The 15,932-nt window shown below is 35.9% G+C and overlaps 1 protein-coding gene across 2 annotated transcripts; it reads right to left on the reverse strand.

Moving 5' to 3' along the window:
• Positions 1-7,976: 7,976 nt before the first annotated feature.
• On the reverse strand, positions 7,977-14,583 carry LOC122282809 (serine-rich adhesin for platelets-like). Of its 2 annotated transcripts, none has more exons than XM_043094845.1 (6): positions 13,976-14,583; positions 11,854-12,915; positions 11,417-11,611; positions 11,146-11,279; positions 9,843-9,953; positions 7,977-8,323 (listed from the first exon to the last, which is right to left on the reverse strand). In XM_043094845.1, the coding sequence occupies exons 1-6, from the start codon at positions 14,153-14,155 to the stop codon at positions 8,263-8,265; spliced, it is 1,743 nt and encodes a 580-aa protein (XP_042950779.1). In that variant the 5' UTR covers positions 14,156-14,583; the 3' UTR covers positions 7,977-8,262. The 2 variants fall into 2 exon arrangements, with proteins under 2 accessions (XP_042950779.1, XP_042950778.1); XM_043094844.1 differs by having other exon boundaries at positions 11,146-11,300.
• Between the last annotated feature and the right edge of the window lie 1,349 nt (positions 14,584-15,932).

The raw sequence follows: 15,932 nt of genomic DNA on the forward strand, positions 1-15,932 counted from the left end.
TTTTTTTTTTTTTAAAAAAGGCTGTTAAGTTTTGCCAACATCTCGTAATACATGATTTGAGCAGTGGCAGAAACATAAAAAGGCACATGGATATGGACCACCATGTAATTATGGAAATGTTGTAGAAGAGCCTTGATTTCCACATCTTCCACCATCACGGGCTTCTTGATGCATATGTTCAATCGAGTGCTTATTTGAATTCGCCTTCTTGTTGGTAGCTTTATTGACCTCAGCCTTAGTGAGATGTTGTAGACAACGTACGCCATTTCTTGGAGCTAGGATGGGTTATGGTTGATTTTGTGGATTGGTGGGCTTGTGTTTTGCCTTTGGATATGGGGATTCCATATGGGCCCCTTTTGTTTGGGTCGCTGCTTGCTTTTCAATATCCTCCACACAACCCATTATGATACAACCTTTTAGTGACTCAATTAAATATTAAAAATATTTCAAAATATTTATAAATAATCGTGAAATTGTCTAAAGTTGGGAGTGCTTTTGGTCTAATCCCTGGATGACATCAAGGCTACAATTAAACTATGTGGAGACAAATAACTTGTCTTCTTCGGGGGTGAAGTTCACACTCCTGACTGATTTCCTAACACCGATAGGATCGTTATGGGGTATGGGTGGAGAGTCATCAATAGTCATAGGAGAGTTTCCACTTTGCCCACCGTAAGTGGGGTCAAGTTGAGAATCTTGATTTAAGAGGTTAGTGAAGTACATATGTCTAGGGTCTTATGAATCCATCTCTAAAAAAACATTGAAATGTTAGACACGTAACTATGAAGTTTGGGATTTTTCCGTCGTCGGCTAAGGAACTGAAGAGTGACATTTATGAAATTTGGCCACGCTCTCATGGCTGCAACAACCGGTTACCACTACTTCTTGGCCGTCTGGGTTACCTAGCCATTGAAGAAATTACCATAAATTTTCTGTATTCCCACTAGGTTTTGTCATCATCATAGCTGAAGGGATTTAATTTACACATTACTTTTCTATCGCAACATAACACAAAGCAATGTAATAGAACTGACCAAGTAACATTATTTACACAAAACAACAACCAAACAGCATGCAAATCACAATAATGCTAAATAAGAGCATTCACATCCGGTGCATTTATATCAAATGTATAAATAAATGGGGTTCCGAATGGAGAAAATATTGACAACATGCGTAAGCAAGGAGCCCTACATCGAATGGCTGCAAAACCTCACTTGAACCCCAATTACCTTTTGTGGAAAATACCACAAATTGCAATATGGCCATCTGGGTGAGGATTGCCGCGCCATATCGATGGGGCCCCATTAACACTTGTGAATTAACCCGCATTATAACACCATTATCACAGCTTAATAACAACCCCCCTCTCTTGAGAGATACGAAACACTACAAATGACCCAACAATACATAACAAATTACCCATGGAAAGAGCAAAGAAAATGCACATAGCTAAGAAATTAATTTGGGGAAAAATGAATGCAACTATGTAAACCATTTGTTCTAAATTATCTCACTCCCCCTTATGTACATGATTATATTCAAGTTTCCAGGATCTACACAATTCAAGTTGCCTCTTATCAACTACCTATCTGTTAGCTAAAAAATACTTGAATTAGGTATATAGATAATTACAGCTTTAAAAGGAAGCCTTTGAAAAAGTAGTGTTCATTGATTTTACAAAAGGGTCATTTACATTAACACTAAAACCAACATTATTTATAAGTCTAAAATATATTGGTATTATAATAATTAGTACCGTTTGACATTTTTGATCGAATATTATTAAAATTATGCAAAATCAATTAATTAATTATAATCAAAGCAATATAGAAAGAGCAAATTGTCAATATTAAAAGAAAAGAAAACCCAACCTCAAAAGCAAGATTAACGATAGCAATAACTTAATGTGGGGTATCCCCACAAAAAGAAAGACTGGCATTGTATCCATCCTTAAGACCATATATATATTGCATCTAATTGCATAATCAAAAGAGAAACAACAAAAAGATTCATTTTCATCCAAAGATATTTTTGGAAATGTAAGACCAACAAAAGGCAGCCCAAAATTTTATTGAATCTGGTACTAACTATTGAGCATAATCAAATGGAAAGTTAATAAAGAATTAACCCATTCAAATCTCAGAGCCTCAAAAAATTAAAAGCAATAGAAAGTAACTGTAAAGAAATTGAATTATATACAGCCAAGAACCACATTAACGCTAAAACTTGCTACTAAAAAAAATTGGATATGAAGAATCTAGAGGGGTCAAAATTTGGATATGCAATAAATTCACCCAACACAATAAAAAACATATAGACAAAACCTAAACGCCAAGAGAGAGAGAGAGAGAGAGAGAGAGAGAGAGAGAGAGAGAGAGAGAGAGAGAGAGAGAGAGAGAGAGAGAGAGAGAGAGAGAGAGAGAGAGAGAGAGAGAGAGAGAGAGAGATTCCCCAATTCGTCAAACAAAGACCAAAAATCTTCAACGTAAATGAGAGAAATATCTGAATTCCACCAACACAACACTTTTAGCACAGAAAAATCAGGAGCATTTTTGCAGCATAGAAAAATCATCAAGCTTTTCATAGCAACCAAACAGTCTATGAAGGAAAATCAGCATAGAAAAATCATCAATATTTTCACAGGAACCAAACAGTCTATGAAGGAAAATCAACATTGAAAAATAATCAAAATTTTTGTAGCAACCAAATAGTATATGAAGGAAAATTAGTACAGAAAAATCATCAAAATTTTTGTAGCAACCAAACAGCGGTGAGAAAATGAGAGCAAAATCATCAAGATTTTTGCAGCAACCAAACAACGGTGAGAAAATGAGAATGTGAACAGATTTCCCGATAGCCAAGTAAAAAAAAAAAAGGATCCAAAAGCAAAAACAGATCCCATAAATGCATTCCAAGAATAATTAGATTTGCACAAACTGAACACTGAAAGGAGATGATATGTGAAACCCTAATTTCACAACACAAAACCTACACATTAGAGTAAGAACACGCAAACCTACAAAAAAATGAATACACGTTTAATCTATGTAAACTCAACTTCCAGGTTTTGATCGGAGCATAGAGTAGAGAGTGAGAATGTGAGTGAGTTGGGTATACAAAAGTGACGGGTCTTTTTGACATGAAGAGGAATGGTGGATTTGAAGATCAAGCAAAAGAACAAAATATTGGAAGAAACCCAAATAGAGAGAGGAAGAGGCTTATAGTCATTGTGAACAGATGAGAGATGTTGCGAGGGAAAGGCGATGGACGAGGGCACCACCCTTTTTCCAAATTATAGGGAAAATTGAGAGATGCAGATGCAGATGCGAGTGCTCTTAGGTCCTCCAGTTTTGCTCCCACCCTTTAACTTCTCCAATCGTCCCATCCATCTGTTTTTTCTTCTTCCCCTAAAATTCTTCTCTAGTTTAAATTGTTTAAAATAGATAGAAAAAAAAATTAAAATAACAAATAATTTTCTACAATTATAAGTTAAAAAACTAGAGAGAGAGAGAGAGAGAGAGAGAGAGAGAGAGAGCAAGTGGTGACCACCACATGGGTGGGAAGAGCCAGCTAACCTTCGTGGTGGCCATGTGGGGGCAGGGTTTTGGCCACCAATGGGTGGCCCAAAACGGACACCAAGTGGGGTGGCCTAGTTTGGGCCACCCGTGGTGGTCGGGAGGTCCACGTTAGCCTTTACAAGCCGCATTAATGCTGGACATAATTAGAATTATTCTGATGGTTAATTAATCAATAGAAATTGGGGATTGAGATTGAGAAAAGATGCAATATAAAGAGAGAAAAAAAAACTCTAAGAGTAAGGTTAATTGATAATATTCGAAAACTGACATTAAAACCCACAAGCTGGACTTAAATAATTAAGGAAATATGAGATTTGAGAATTTTTTCCAAAAATGCAAAATCCCAATTATTACATAAAAATAAAATATGTAGTAAAAGAAGAACCTTTCCAAAACCCTGGCCCAAATCGGAATAAAAGCCATATCTAAAAGTGATAGCAAAACATTTTCATAAAAGAAAAAAATAACTTAAATTAACGATTTGGAGGAGAAAATGATTGATTTTGGGATTTAAATGGAGACAAGTAGGGATAACATGGTGGCCACGGCGTGCATACCGAAAATAACTTTTCAAATTGCGGTCATATGTATAATTTGATACCTGTAGCCAAAGTTATAACTAAAATACTGACTTGTGCGCAATATTGCCTTATCCAAGGAATCTTTGTCTCTTTTTGCCGTATTTGCGCTAATATACCTTCTCAAGATAGTCCATCATTATCAATGTAGAATCTACCAACTTAGTATCATCGGACTTGAATCTATGTTCATCATGCACCCTCTATGCAAGCAATTGGTGGGCCACCCAACCACCACATGGTCACCATGAGGGTTAGCTGGTTTTGGCCATTGTTGTGGTGGCTGCCCAACCAGTTATTCTAAAATTAAAATTTTCTATTTATTTTAAAGAATCTTGATATTTTTCAAGAAACTAATGTTGACATGTGGCAGCTTGTGATTGAGCCATATGTTGTTCTTTAACGATGATGGACAAAAAATTTGATGAAAGGAGAAAGTAGCTCATATCACAGGGTGTTATTCTTAGAACAAAATCTTGAAGGGGCCTAATTCTATGTTAGACATAGAATAGAGGGTATTATATATTAGGCCAAATTTACCTTATAATAATGGCAAGTTTACGTTTATTAGAGAGCTATGTCTGAAAGAGGGGTGGAAGAAATAAAGAAGTAGCTAGATAAAAAAGATCAGATGATATGGTGGCTCCGAGGATATTATTCAAGCTCAATGTTGGTAAAATCAGGCGGAATATTGATAGGTGAATCCTTTATGATACGTTCATGCATGTTAAAGCTAGCTGCAACATCATTACATCAGAGGTGTTTATATTTATAAGATGTGTAAGCTTTGATCCATGTTAAAGCTCAATGTTCCAAGTACGTTTCCTTCCTTATCACACTTGTTTGCATGGATCTTGTTAGTTTAGCTTATGTTGTGTAGCGTGGCCCTTGTTTCTTCTTATCCATAGCCTTGCTCCTGTTGAATGTTAGGGACCTTGGTCTAGTCCCTAAACAATATGGTTCTCTAGATCCGCTTCACCCAACTATGACCGATGAGCCTATCTTTCTTGCTTGCCTTCTTACTTGAGTCTAGACTTGAGTGATGAGATTTGGTGAATATGGATGATGAGTGTTTGTGGTTTGTGGTTTGTGAATTGGATCTTGGTGGGATGGTATGGTGTATGGGATGATGATGGTATGGTATGGTATGATGATGGTATGGTATGGTATGATGATGGCCGAATTGTGTGATTAGACTATGGTAGGCGCCTCTTGGGTGGTATTATGGTAATTACGGAAGTGAGGCTAGGGTTTAAGGTTTCCTAAAATATAGGAAATCCTTATGGAGGCTAGGGTTTATGGTAGGGAATATGGAGGCACTAGATCTAGTGTAGATCTAGGGCTTTATGATGAAAGGGGTTTAGATCTAGGATTATGGAAGATATATGGATGATAATATGGTGATGGAATGATATGGAAGTGAAAGAAATATGAAGGGAATAATCCAACAAGGCTAGATCTACTTGGCAAAGTAGATCTAGTGTGTTGGGATGATGTGGGGCGTGTGATATAATGTTAAGTGCAAAAAGAGTAATACAATAACAAGTAAATAACAAGATTGAAACTCAATAATGGAAAAGAGAAACAAACTTGCTCATAGATTGATAGATGAAGCAACACCCGTCCACAAACGTCAAGGTGATGAATCTCTATTTGAGATTTATACGGGTTGCACCCAAATAGCCCAAGTGTCAAGCACCGAATGAGATCTCAAGAACAAATAAGCCAACCACAAAGGGAATTTGTCAAAAGATAATGAAAAATGGGACTAGGGTGGCCTTTATATAGGCTTACAGGGGGAGAGTCCTAATGGTGCTTGAACAAGGAAATAAATCCTAGAAAGAAATTAATTCCTAGTAACACTAGCCTACGGAATTAATTCCTAGTTGTAATAAAACAAGGAAATAATGAAATATATAAATACTAGATGATTTTATTAAAATAATAAAATGCTGATAAAATTATGGCCATGGGGCCCATGTGGGACCCACGGCCTGACTGGTGCTAGCCGGTGCTGAAAATGGCCTATGGCATGGACCATGGCGCTGGCTGGCTGGCCTGGTCCGTGGGCTTGCCATGGCATGCTGCTGGCTCACCATGGGGCCCGACTAGGCATGTCAGTGAGTGTGTCGAGGCTTGTCCCGGGACAACTTTTCTAGAGGGTCTAACAGTTTGGTTGTGCTTGAATCAAGATCTCTCAAAGTCCTCCTTTGAACTCGAAAGTCTCCAATAAGAGAGGTGGAAGGGAGAGAGAGAGAGAGAGAGATGAATAAGTTTTATAACAATTATGTGCTTATCTCTCTCATTTCAGACCATCAAATTAGAACAAGAACCTGAGGAGATCTTTTTCCAATTCAAAAGGCCAAGTAGGCGACAGCCCTTGGAGGTGAGCTTACACTCCATAATATGCTCTCAATTCAAGGCTGGTTCTCGAAACCCTACTTCAACTAACAGTGCCTATTATAGGGTTATGAGAATGTTTAGAAACTGTGAAGCGGGGAGAAAGTTCAAATTCTGCAGCTTGGAGACAGAGTTGGGTTTTGAGAAACTGTATGGAATCTTGAACTGCCAAATAAGGTTAAAAACTTCTCATCGAGCGTTTATAATGGTATATTACACCCAAAGCAAGCTTTTAAAAAGAAACATGTTTTACAAGATTCAACTTGTGATCTATGTAGACTGGGAGAGGAGGATAGTCTCCATGCATTATTCACATGTCATCATGTTGAAAAAGTAAGGTAGCTAGTCTATCTAGCTAGTGAGTGATCAACAGAATTTTGAGATTCTCATTTGACTGAAGTCTTTACAGTTGCCTGGGGATTGTGGGTATAGAAGAAATGTATTCATTCGCCAACATCATTATGTCTGGTGGAGAGTTTTAGAAAGGTGCAGCTCTGTCAGCCAATTATATAGAAAGGGAAAAAGTACTCTTGTCGGCAGAAACAGCACATGGAATTCTCAAACTCAATGTTGATGGAGCAGTCTTTTAAAGCGCAGCGAAAATCAGATTTTGGCGCTTTCTTGCAAGAGGAAGAAAGAAAGTTTTAGGCTGATTTGGACAGTGACATAATATGAAATTATAAAAAAAAAAAATTAAATAATAATAAAATAATTTGATTTAAAATTTTTATAAGATTTTAAAAAATAAGAGAAAATATATTGAATAAAAATATTATAAAGTTATAAATATTGTTAGATATAAATTTTTAATATAATTTTTGTTTTAAGATTTAAAAAAGTGGAATTAATTCTTTTATTTTATATAGAAGTTTAGAAAAGTTGTAATGATTACATAAAAATGTATGAAAGAGAAATTGAAAAGTGTATATTTAAATAATATTTAAATGTTGATACAAGATGAGATGAGACCAACTGCTTATCCAAACAGAGCCTTAATGGCTGCATGCATATTTGAGTATTGAAGGCTCGAAGCATTAGCAGCATTAAGAGGTTTCTAGTTAACCACCCATCTGGCCATCCTCCATCAATTATAGAATCTGATTCCTTTATTATAATTAACAAGCTGAAGACATGCCCCTCTGAAATTTCAATGCAAGAACCACTTTTGGTGACATCCTTCAGTTGGCTACCTTCTATCCAAAGCTCAAAATCAAGCACGTAGGCAGGGAGGCAAATTCTGCTGCTCAAAGGAGTTGATGATATTGTATTATGGTGGCATTGTGTACCAGATGTTATTAAGCAAGTTGTAACGCTTTTCTTTTCCGTAAGTGGAAGAATTTTGTGAAATTTTGTTTTTTCTGCCCTCTCATGTATTTGTGAAAACGATGCAAGTGACACTGACAAAAGCTAGCACAAATATAGCAACGTGCAAGGAATTTAGGATATACCCATAGGAACTGCTCAAAGTTATACGGTGTACATTGGGGAAAACGAACCATCTCTCCTATTTGCAATTAGTTCAGTTCATTTCTTGTGGGTGTGCGATGTTTCACAGTGCAACCAGAGCAATTAACCACAGCCAAGAAAGATAATTTCAGCAGAAAATGATCATAACTTCCTGAAAAATAATCTCAACTAATCAACTTTACTCGTCTTGATGAAGAACTTTAGTCGTGAGTAAGAAGACTGCTAAGCTGACCACTTTAGTTCTCTGCAGGCAATGAATCTGATCTGCAGACGTCACCCCGACAAAGAGGGCATACCCTGCACAAGATATACAAGTAAGCATATTATCTCAGTGTTTGCAGCACTAACACTAAGAGAGCAGTTGTTTATTATGTCAACATGTTGGGTTAGGAAAAGTGGGCACATGAGTTCTATATTAGCACTCAATTATGTTTAGTACATAATCGGGACAAGATTCTGTCTTTTTCTTTATTGGCACCGGGTGTCTGAGAACAAAGTCTATATGGGACAAAAATGTTAATCGAAGCTCAATTATTTATAGAGAGAACATTGCCAAAGGAAAGATTAAAAAAAAATGCTGAAGCTTATCAATATCACTCTTTAAAACTTTCATGACATGTTCTGGTCTATTTTATATGAATTTGAAAATTTTCTAATCAAGCAAGCAAATAAATTTCATTGTTAAGGCGGAAGGAGGCTAGAGTTGGGATTGTTATTAATACCACAAATATAACTCAAGGTGGCTAAAGAAAAGGAAATATTGAAGACTCAGCCGTAGTAAATTTATGGCCCTTGACCATACAGGTTAAAAATTTCATAACCGTGCAAATATACAACAAAAGGGGTAGAAAACCAGAGCAAAATCATTACTTGACCATGCTGAACATGTAGCTAATGGAAACCATTTTCCCATTTGATCTAAATTAAATTCATTTATCAATAAAAAATAGTACCTTGTCCAAGCTCTCATGATATGTCTACTATGTTTTATCTATGTCTCACATGAGACGAGACCAAATGTTCCAAAGCATTTGTAATGTCTAGTGTTTGCTAGGTGTATTCCATGTATACGGAGATTACTTGGGCTATGCCTACTGTTTTTTGGATTAATAAAATTTTACTATTACCCGTAAAAAAATGTTCTGAAGCATATCATTCTCTTTTTTCTTTTTTCTTTTTTTTTTTTTTGATAAAAATAAGAACAATTTTATTAAGACTAGTAAATAGTCATAGCCCAATTACACAGGAAGTATACAAAAGCGCAAACCTAATTACAGCTTCCACTTATTTTTCTTGGGAACAATCAGTCAACCCAACAGACACCATGGGACAACTTAATCCATATGCCTGATAAATTCACAAGGGTTCAAAGATGAACCTAACTGGAAACCTAATGTCATTGAAAATTCACGTGTCCTCAGATTAACCATAGGATTACCTATAAATAAATAAAAAAGAAAGAAAGATTAACCATGGGACAGCTTCCACTGTACATGTTTTCCAGTGTCTCAATATACTTCACTAATATCCTCGTCATGCTTTTTTCTTTTCCCCCTTGAGCAAAAACATTCTCTGTACAACTTTATTTTTTTAAAACAAACAAAAGCCACTATAATGTTATTTTACAATGAAAAAAGATTACATATTTACCCTTCTAGGCCAACAAAAATCGTGTTTTTGAATTTCATGGTCTGAAACAACTATAATACACTGGAACTCACTCAACGGTATGGTTGTATAAAAACTCACATGTATGTGTGTTTATTTATATTGTTAGTCATATATGGTTGTATAAAAGACAGGACCCATCTCATACCTGTGGATCTCCTTCAGCCACTTGTCTATACATGTTCTATGGTATTCATGATGGCAAGGCAATATCCGCAAGTTGTCTCCTTCCTCATATTCCACAAGGCATATATAACATCTAAAAGATCACCGAAATCAGAAGGCAACTTGAGATAATCCAGCATAAATGGCTAAATTAAACAGAGGTTCCAACCAAACTAAATTATATCAAAAAAAACAATAAAGAAGTTGAATAGAATAAGTTATGCTCAGAAGTGTAGTATAGGCCTCTCTCCCGTGATAATAATGTCAAAACCACCTCCCTAGAAAGGCACGATTGAACAAAAGCAACTTAAGAACTCCCAAATCTCCTTCCAAAATTGGAAAACAACCTTCGCGCAGATTTATAGGTGAAATTTGAACACTTCACCTATCCCAGTCCAAATGAAGTCTTGTGTAGCTTCTCTATTTGATTTGCCACTTTAGTGGAAAGTGAAAATAGTGACAGGAAATATGTAGGCAAACCAGACAAGGTACTATTGATCTATTACCTTCATAGAAATCCACTTCCAACCAGCTAATAGTTGTCAATCTTCTCGATCACATCATCCTAAATACACTTGGTCTGAAAGAGACTTTCAAAGGGAGGCTGAAATATTTCACAAGCAAAGAGGATACCTCACATCCCAATATACTAGTCAAACTATCAACAATGAAAACTTGCCTGTAGAACCCAACTCTGACTTGTCAAATTTACTTTTAACCTAGAAACAACTTCAAAACATAAATAGGTGGCCTTATTACAAGCCATATTCACTTCCAATACTCCATTCCTTTGGGTGGCTTCTATAGAGTTTGATGAGTTATGTTTTCATGATTTTCTTGGCTCTGTTTTTTGTTTTATGGTAAAGTATTCCTCTGGTATACTTCTCACATACTTGAACTACACCTTTTGCATTTTTAATAATGTATTTGATTACCTAAAAAAAAGAGTAGTCATAGCCCATTGATCAGTTGATAGCACAACTTCATAAAAAAAGATGATGAGGCTAGGATTGTACCAAGATCACCCCAACCAAGACCCTATTTAAGTGACTAATCAAGAGCTTATTAGACAAAAGCATATCAATCATATCAGCACAGCTTTATTAGAACTTCACAGGATGAAATGTATTAAAAGCGAGCCACAGATTAAGGAATTCAGCAATGAAGAGAAGCCACGGATTATGTTTACGATCACCGAAGGTGTAGATGATACAAGCGGTTCAACATTCAACCAACTCCATCAAAGATACTTAGTCTAAAAACCAAACAGTAAACTTGAAACTTACTGGGCAGCCTCCTCGTTCTGATGTTTTTTCAACTTGGAGTATAATTTGACAGGCAAAGACTCTACAACTTCACTAGGCGCAGGGACAGATCCAATTGAAGATACAGAAGGCCGGGAAGATAAAACGACAGATTGCTGGTGAATTTCATCCAGAACCTAATTAAAATATGTAAAGATTCAACTAGTATAAACAATACCAAAAATGGCCCTTTCTTTTTTTATAAGTATACAAAAAATGGCCATTATAAAAGGTAATTGCTTATTAGTATTACCTCAAATAAAGCTTCAGCTAACATAACAATTCTTGATATGCTAGCTCTAGCACTTCCATCATCATTTACATTGGCATCACGGTTAGCAATCCGACACGTACAACGACCTGTTCTATGTTGACCAGATAAAATACAAGACCTCTCATGTCCAGACAGGTTCTCAAAACGACTCCCCAATCGCTGAAGAGCACGAACCTACACCATGAAATCTGAATCACTGTTCTGAAATCAAACACACATAGTGATAGACAACCTTTAAATTGCACAACAGCATAAATAAGTTGTTGGAAACCACGCAGAGTCTAGCACATAGTATGTACAACTAATTCTCAAAACTAAACATAGATTACAAGCATGATGACTGGGATCTAGTTATGTCTTCCTCACTTTAACAATGTCAGGAGGCCACAAATAGCTCGTGCAGAAACTTTACACACCTGAGATCGTATTCTTCTTCTCCGTTCAAGGAAATTTGATCTATGCTCAAGTAGGTCATGGTACCTGCCTTCTCCTGGCCGTGAAGTTTCCACTTCGTGATCTTGGATGCTAAATAAAGAGCTAGATGTACCGGAGGTAGTTGGAGTTGTTACAGCATCGCTTTCAGATACCAATTCCCTAGTTTCACCCTCCAAGGCCGATCTACCACTGCCCTGATTAGAATCCCTCACTTCTCTCTCTAGTTGCAATGGGCAGAATGTTAAGTCAGACAATGATGATCGACGAAGAACCCTGTCACGAAGTCTTCCAACACTAAGTGTCCGACTGAAACGAACATTCCGTTCAACTGGCTGATGAGCTCCAATCCGCCGATCAGAATTTCTAGTCTCCATACTCTCAGTTTCATTATGAATTCTTGGTGAATACAAGTTAACTTCAACCCCATTTCTTGTACTATCACCATCATTGGCCACATTGTGGATATAAGAAACCATCTGATTCTCTCGCAAATTTTCAGAAACACCAGGTGCTGGACAATCTAACATCAAACTACCAGTAGCCTCTTCATTACATTGTGTGGATGTTCCATCAATCAGTGATGCAGGAAGCAAGTGACTACCTCGTCTAGTTTCTGTTCCAGGAACAAACCTGCTGGCAGGTCCTGCTCGTAGATGAAGCTCATCTTCATCATTCAATATTGATAGAGTTGAGGAAGAAACAGGATAAGACCTTGATGACCCTAAACTGGTTGCTCTGCTGAGTCTGAAGCTTGCATTACCAGGGATAAAACTAAAGCGAGAAAGAAAACGACTTGAAGGGTTCAAAGATTGAGTAGACGAAGCTCGGGTAGAGCTGCTACCGGTTCTGGATGCCATATCAGTAATGCTTGCTTGACCCCATTCATCAAGATCAATATTAGACGATAGACTAGGCAGTTCATTTGGTTCATCAACTTTAAACTTTCTGTAAGAACCAGTTTTTATCTCATCTGAATTCGTTTCGGCTTGATTTAAACATGGACCCATACCCTCAGCATTTTCTTTCTTCCCAAAATTACAAACCTGAATGATTTACAGATCATGTATAAGTCGCTCAGGAAACCAATAATGGCTAAAGTTTCCTAACAAGTACTAATAGTATAATACTACCATGCATAGCAAAATAAGGGGCTGGGTCCCACGAAACTTAACTAAATAATCACATGCCACAGGTAAGCCCTTAGATAGTAGATAGGTTTTACCGCTTGTATACCTTCTTGCGTACTTGGGCTATGCCTTTTATTAATACTATCGTTTACTTATCAAAAAAAAAAAGCCCTTAGATAGTTATACAAAAAACAGTGTCACTATGCTATTGCCCACTATCACCTTCCGAGTCCAACCTCTAAAAAAACGAAATGTCTTTCATTTTGTGACAAGTGAATTGCCCTTTTCAAAGAAAATAATAATCAACAAAAAAGGCAGGAAAGAAGGAAATGTCACCTAATTCTGAGCCTGAAAAGGCAAAGACTTTACGCAATTTCTAAAAGTGTCAATTTGCCTAAAAACGCAAATCCCTATCTTCGCATCAATTTACCAAAAAAAAAAAACACTAATGTTTGGGACCGTTCATATTACCGACTGAAGTATGTTTAAGTTATAAATTCAGAGACATTATTACTAGTTAAAATTTGCGCACATTTGATCCATATAACTAACTGATTAATTATAGGATTATGATCTTCGTATCAAAGAAATGAAGGATTTGCTCTCTAGCAGATTCACTTATATATAACAGTAGTTATTCTAGAGAACATAACAATGTTATACAGGTCTTCCCTTGGACCTAAAGTCCACCACATTGAACATACTCTAAATTTTAAGAGTCACCCAAAAAAGATCTGAGACGAAATGTCTTATCTCAAAAGTAGATTCGCTAAAATGACATTCGGATAAATCGATTTCTCTATCGCGACAATTTTCGTTATGCTAAAAATGCTACACAAACGAGTACCCAAAACAGAGAGTATATTGTTTAAAAAAAGAGAGTATATAAAACAACGTCCGACGTAAACAATCAAAGTCGTGGCAGCAACACTGAAAGAAAAACGGAAGGGGCAAACCGGGGAACCAAATGACGGACCTGGTGGTCGACATTGCCACCGTTGCGGGATTCAGATAACGTCCCGAGACAAGAAGACTGGAAAACTCTGCGGCCTCTCGACCGAGCTCTTCGGACGGTACCCGACGAAGAAGAAGAAGAAGAAGTAGAAGACGATGTCGTGGCAGAACCGGAAGACGGCTTGCTTCGGGCCGATCCCATCTCCCTAACTCTCCAAAGTCTTTGACGCGCTCCACTGAAGGGCGTATCCAATTACAGTTTTAAGATCTAGCAGTAGGAAGCAGGTAAAGAGAGAGTTGATTTGAGTAAAGAGGAGGGGGGGGGGGAAGATTTAGGTGGTGATGGCATCGGCCGAAGAATGAGACAAAGCAACTCGCAGAGAGAGAGAGAGAGAGAATGGCTATGACAATGAGGGGTTTCTTTTAACCAAAGGAAAGTAGAGTAATGTGCATTTAAATCGAAAGAAAGAAGATGGGGATGGATCGGAATCCCGGTGGGATAGTGTGGAGGGGCGTTTTCTCTGGCAGTTCCAGTCCGCCTCGGTGTCTGGGAAATTATATTCAAACCCAACTCTCTCTCTCTCTCTCTCTCTGTCTTTCTGTTGGCTCGTGAAACCATAACGCTATTGTTGGCCTCTTTCATAATGGTTATTTCTACGCATGCCATCGAGCCTGTCAGCCAACACCTTCTAAAGTTCCTTCCCCTAAAAAAATTAAAAAAATAAAAATAAAAATATTACTTTAATTTGCATGAAAAATTTTATTCATAAATTTCATATACTACACATTACTTTTTTTTATTATTTTTTTTAATTTTTTTCTCTTATTAAATATGTGATATATAGATAATTAATAGAAGAATTTAATTATTTTAGAAGAATAAAACTAAATAATTTTTTTTAAAAAATAAAAAAATAAAAAATTGTGTGATATGTGGTATAGGGGCTTATGAATAGCGCAAAGCTATGCATGCATAAGCTTTAGGCTGAGCATATTGTAATATCTATTATTTAATATTTTATTATTATTATTATTATTATTATTATATTTTTATTACTATTTACATATCCTCTGAGATCATATCATTGCTCGAACGTAGTGGAGTAATCTGACTACTATATAATATTTTATCATTATTTTTTCTTATTATTTACTACTATTTAATATTTTATTATTATTTTTTTACTATATTTTCATTATTATTCATAAATTATTTAAGATCATCTCACTATCCAAACAAAGCTTTACAATTAGTTGGTGAAGATTTTTGCAAAACTAAATAAATAAAAATGTATTTTTTATGTATTAATTCGCTAGTCGTGAAACTTCATATCTTATATTTCTTAAAAGTTTATTTAATATATTGTAACGAGTCATATTAATATATAAATTTTATTTTTATAATATCTCCTTATCAATCTAATATAATTTTTCTTTTTTAACATTAAAATTTGTGAAAATTGGTAGGTTAGGTGATGTTTGGATTTAAGAAACTTTACACTAGATGTTGTATGTTTGGAAAAGGAAATATTTTTTTTATGTTGAAATATCATATCTGATTTTCGAGATGGTTAACAAGTATAGATTAAAAAAAAGATTTATTAGAAATAGAAATCTTCTTGTTATTCAAAAAAAATATTTGAATCCAAGTTGAATATTTTTTAAAAAAATTGGAAACCAAACATGGTTAGCTTTTGGAGTAGGTGCCTTCACAATCAGTGGTCTTCTATGGCTTAGAAACTACATCATCATTCTATATCATTATTCTATTTCATGATGTTCTGAACATTACATTTTTTCCTAAAATTTGACCTAAAGTTATTAAACAATGTCATGACATTCAAATACAACAATGATGAAGATTGCGGTGTAGTTTCTAATGTATATATATATATATATATTCGCTATAGTTCATATTCTACAAAATTAAGGAAGACAAAATTAAATGGAAGCTAGAAGTTTAACTAGGAATACTCGGG

This window comes from Carya illinoinensis, chromosome 11 (genome assembly GCF_018687715.1).
Source record: "Carya illinoinensis cultivar Pawnee chromosome 11, C.illinoinensisPawnee_v1, whole genome shotgun sequence".
Taxonomy (NCBI): domain Eukaryota; kingdom Viridiplantae; phylum Streptophyta; class Magnoliopsida; order Fagales; family Juglandaceae; genus Carya; species Carya illinoinensis.

Bases quoted from the DNA above. Each gene is read 5' to 3' on its own strand.
- LOC122282809 (XM_043094844.1), bottom strand. From the start codon at position 14,155: ATGGGATCGGCCCGAAGCAAGCCGTCTTCCGGTTCTGCCACGACATCG. The intron at 11,301-11,416 runs GTAATACTAATA...TATTTTAATTAG, and splicing joins TAGCTGAAGCTTTATTTGAG to GTTCTGGATGAAATTCACCA. The intron at 9,954-11,145 runs GTAAGTTTCAAG...GTGATCTTTTAG, and splicing joins CAGAACGAGGAGGCTGCCCA to ATGTTATATATGCCTTGTGG.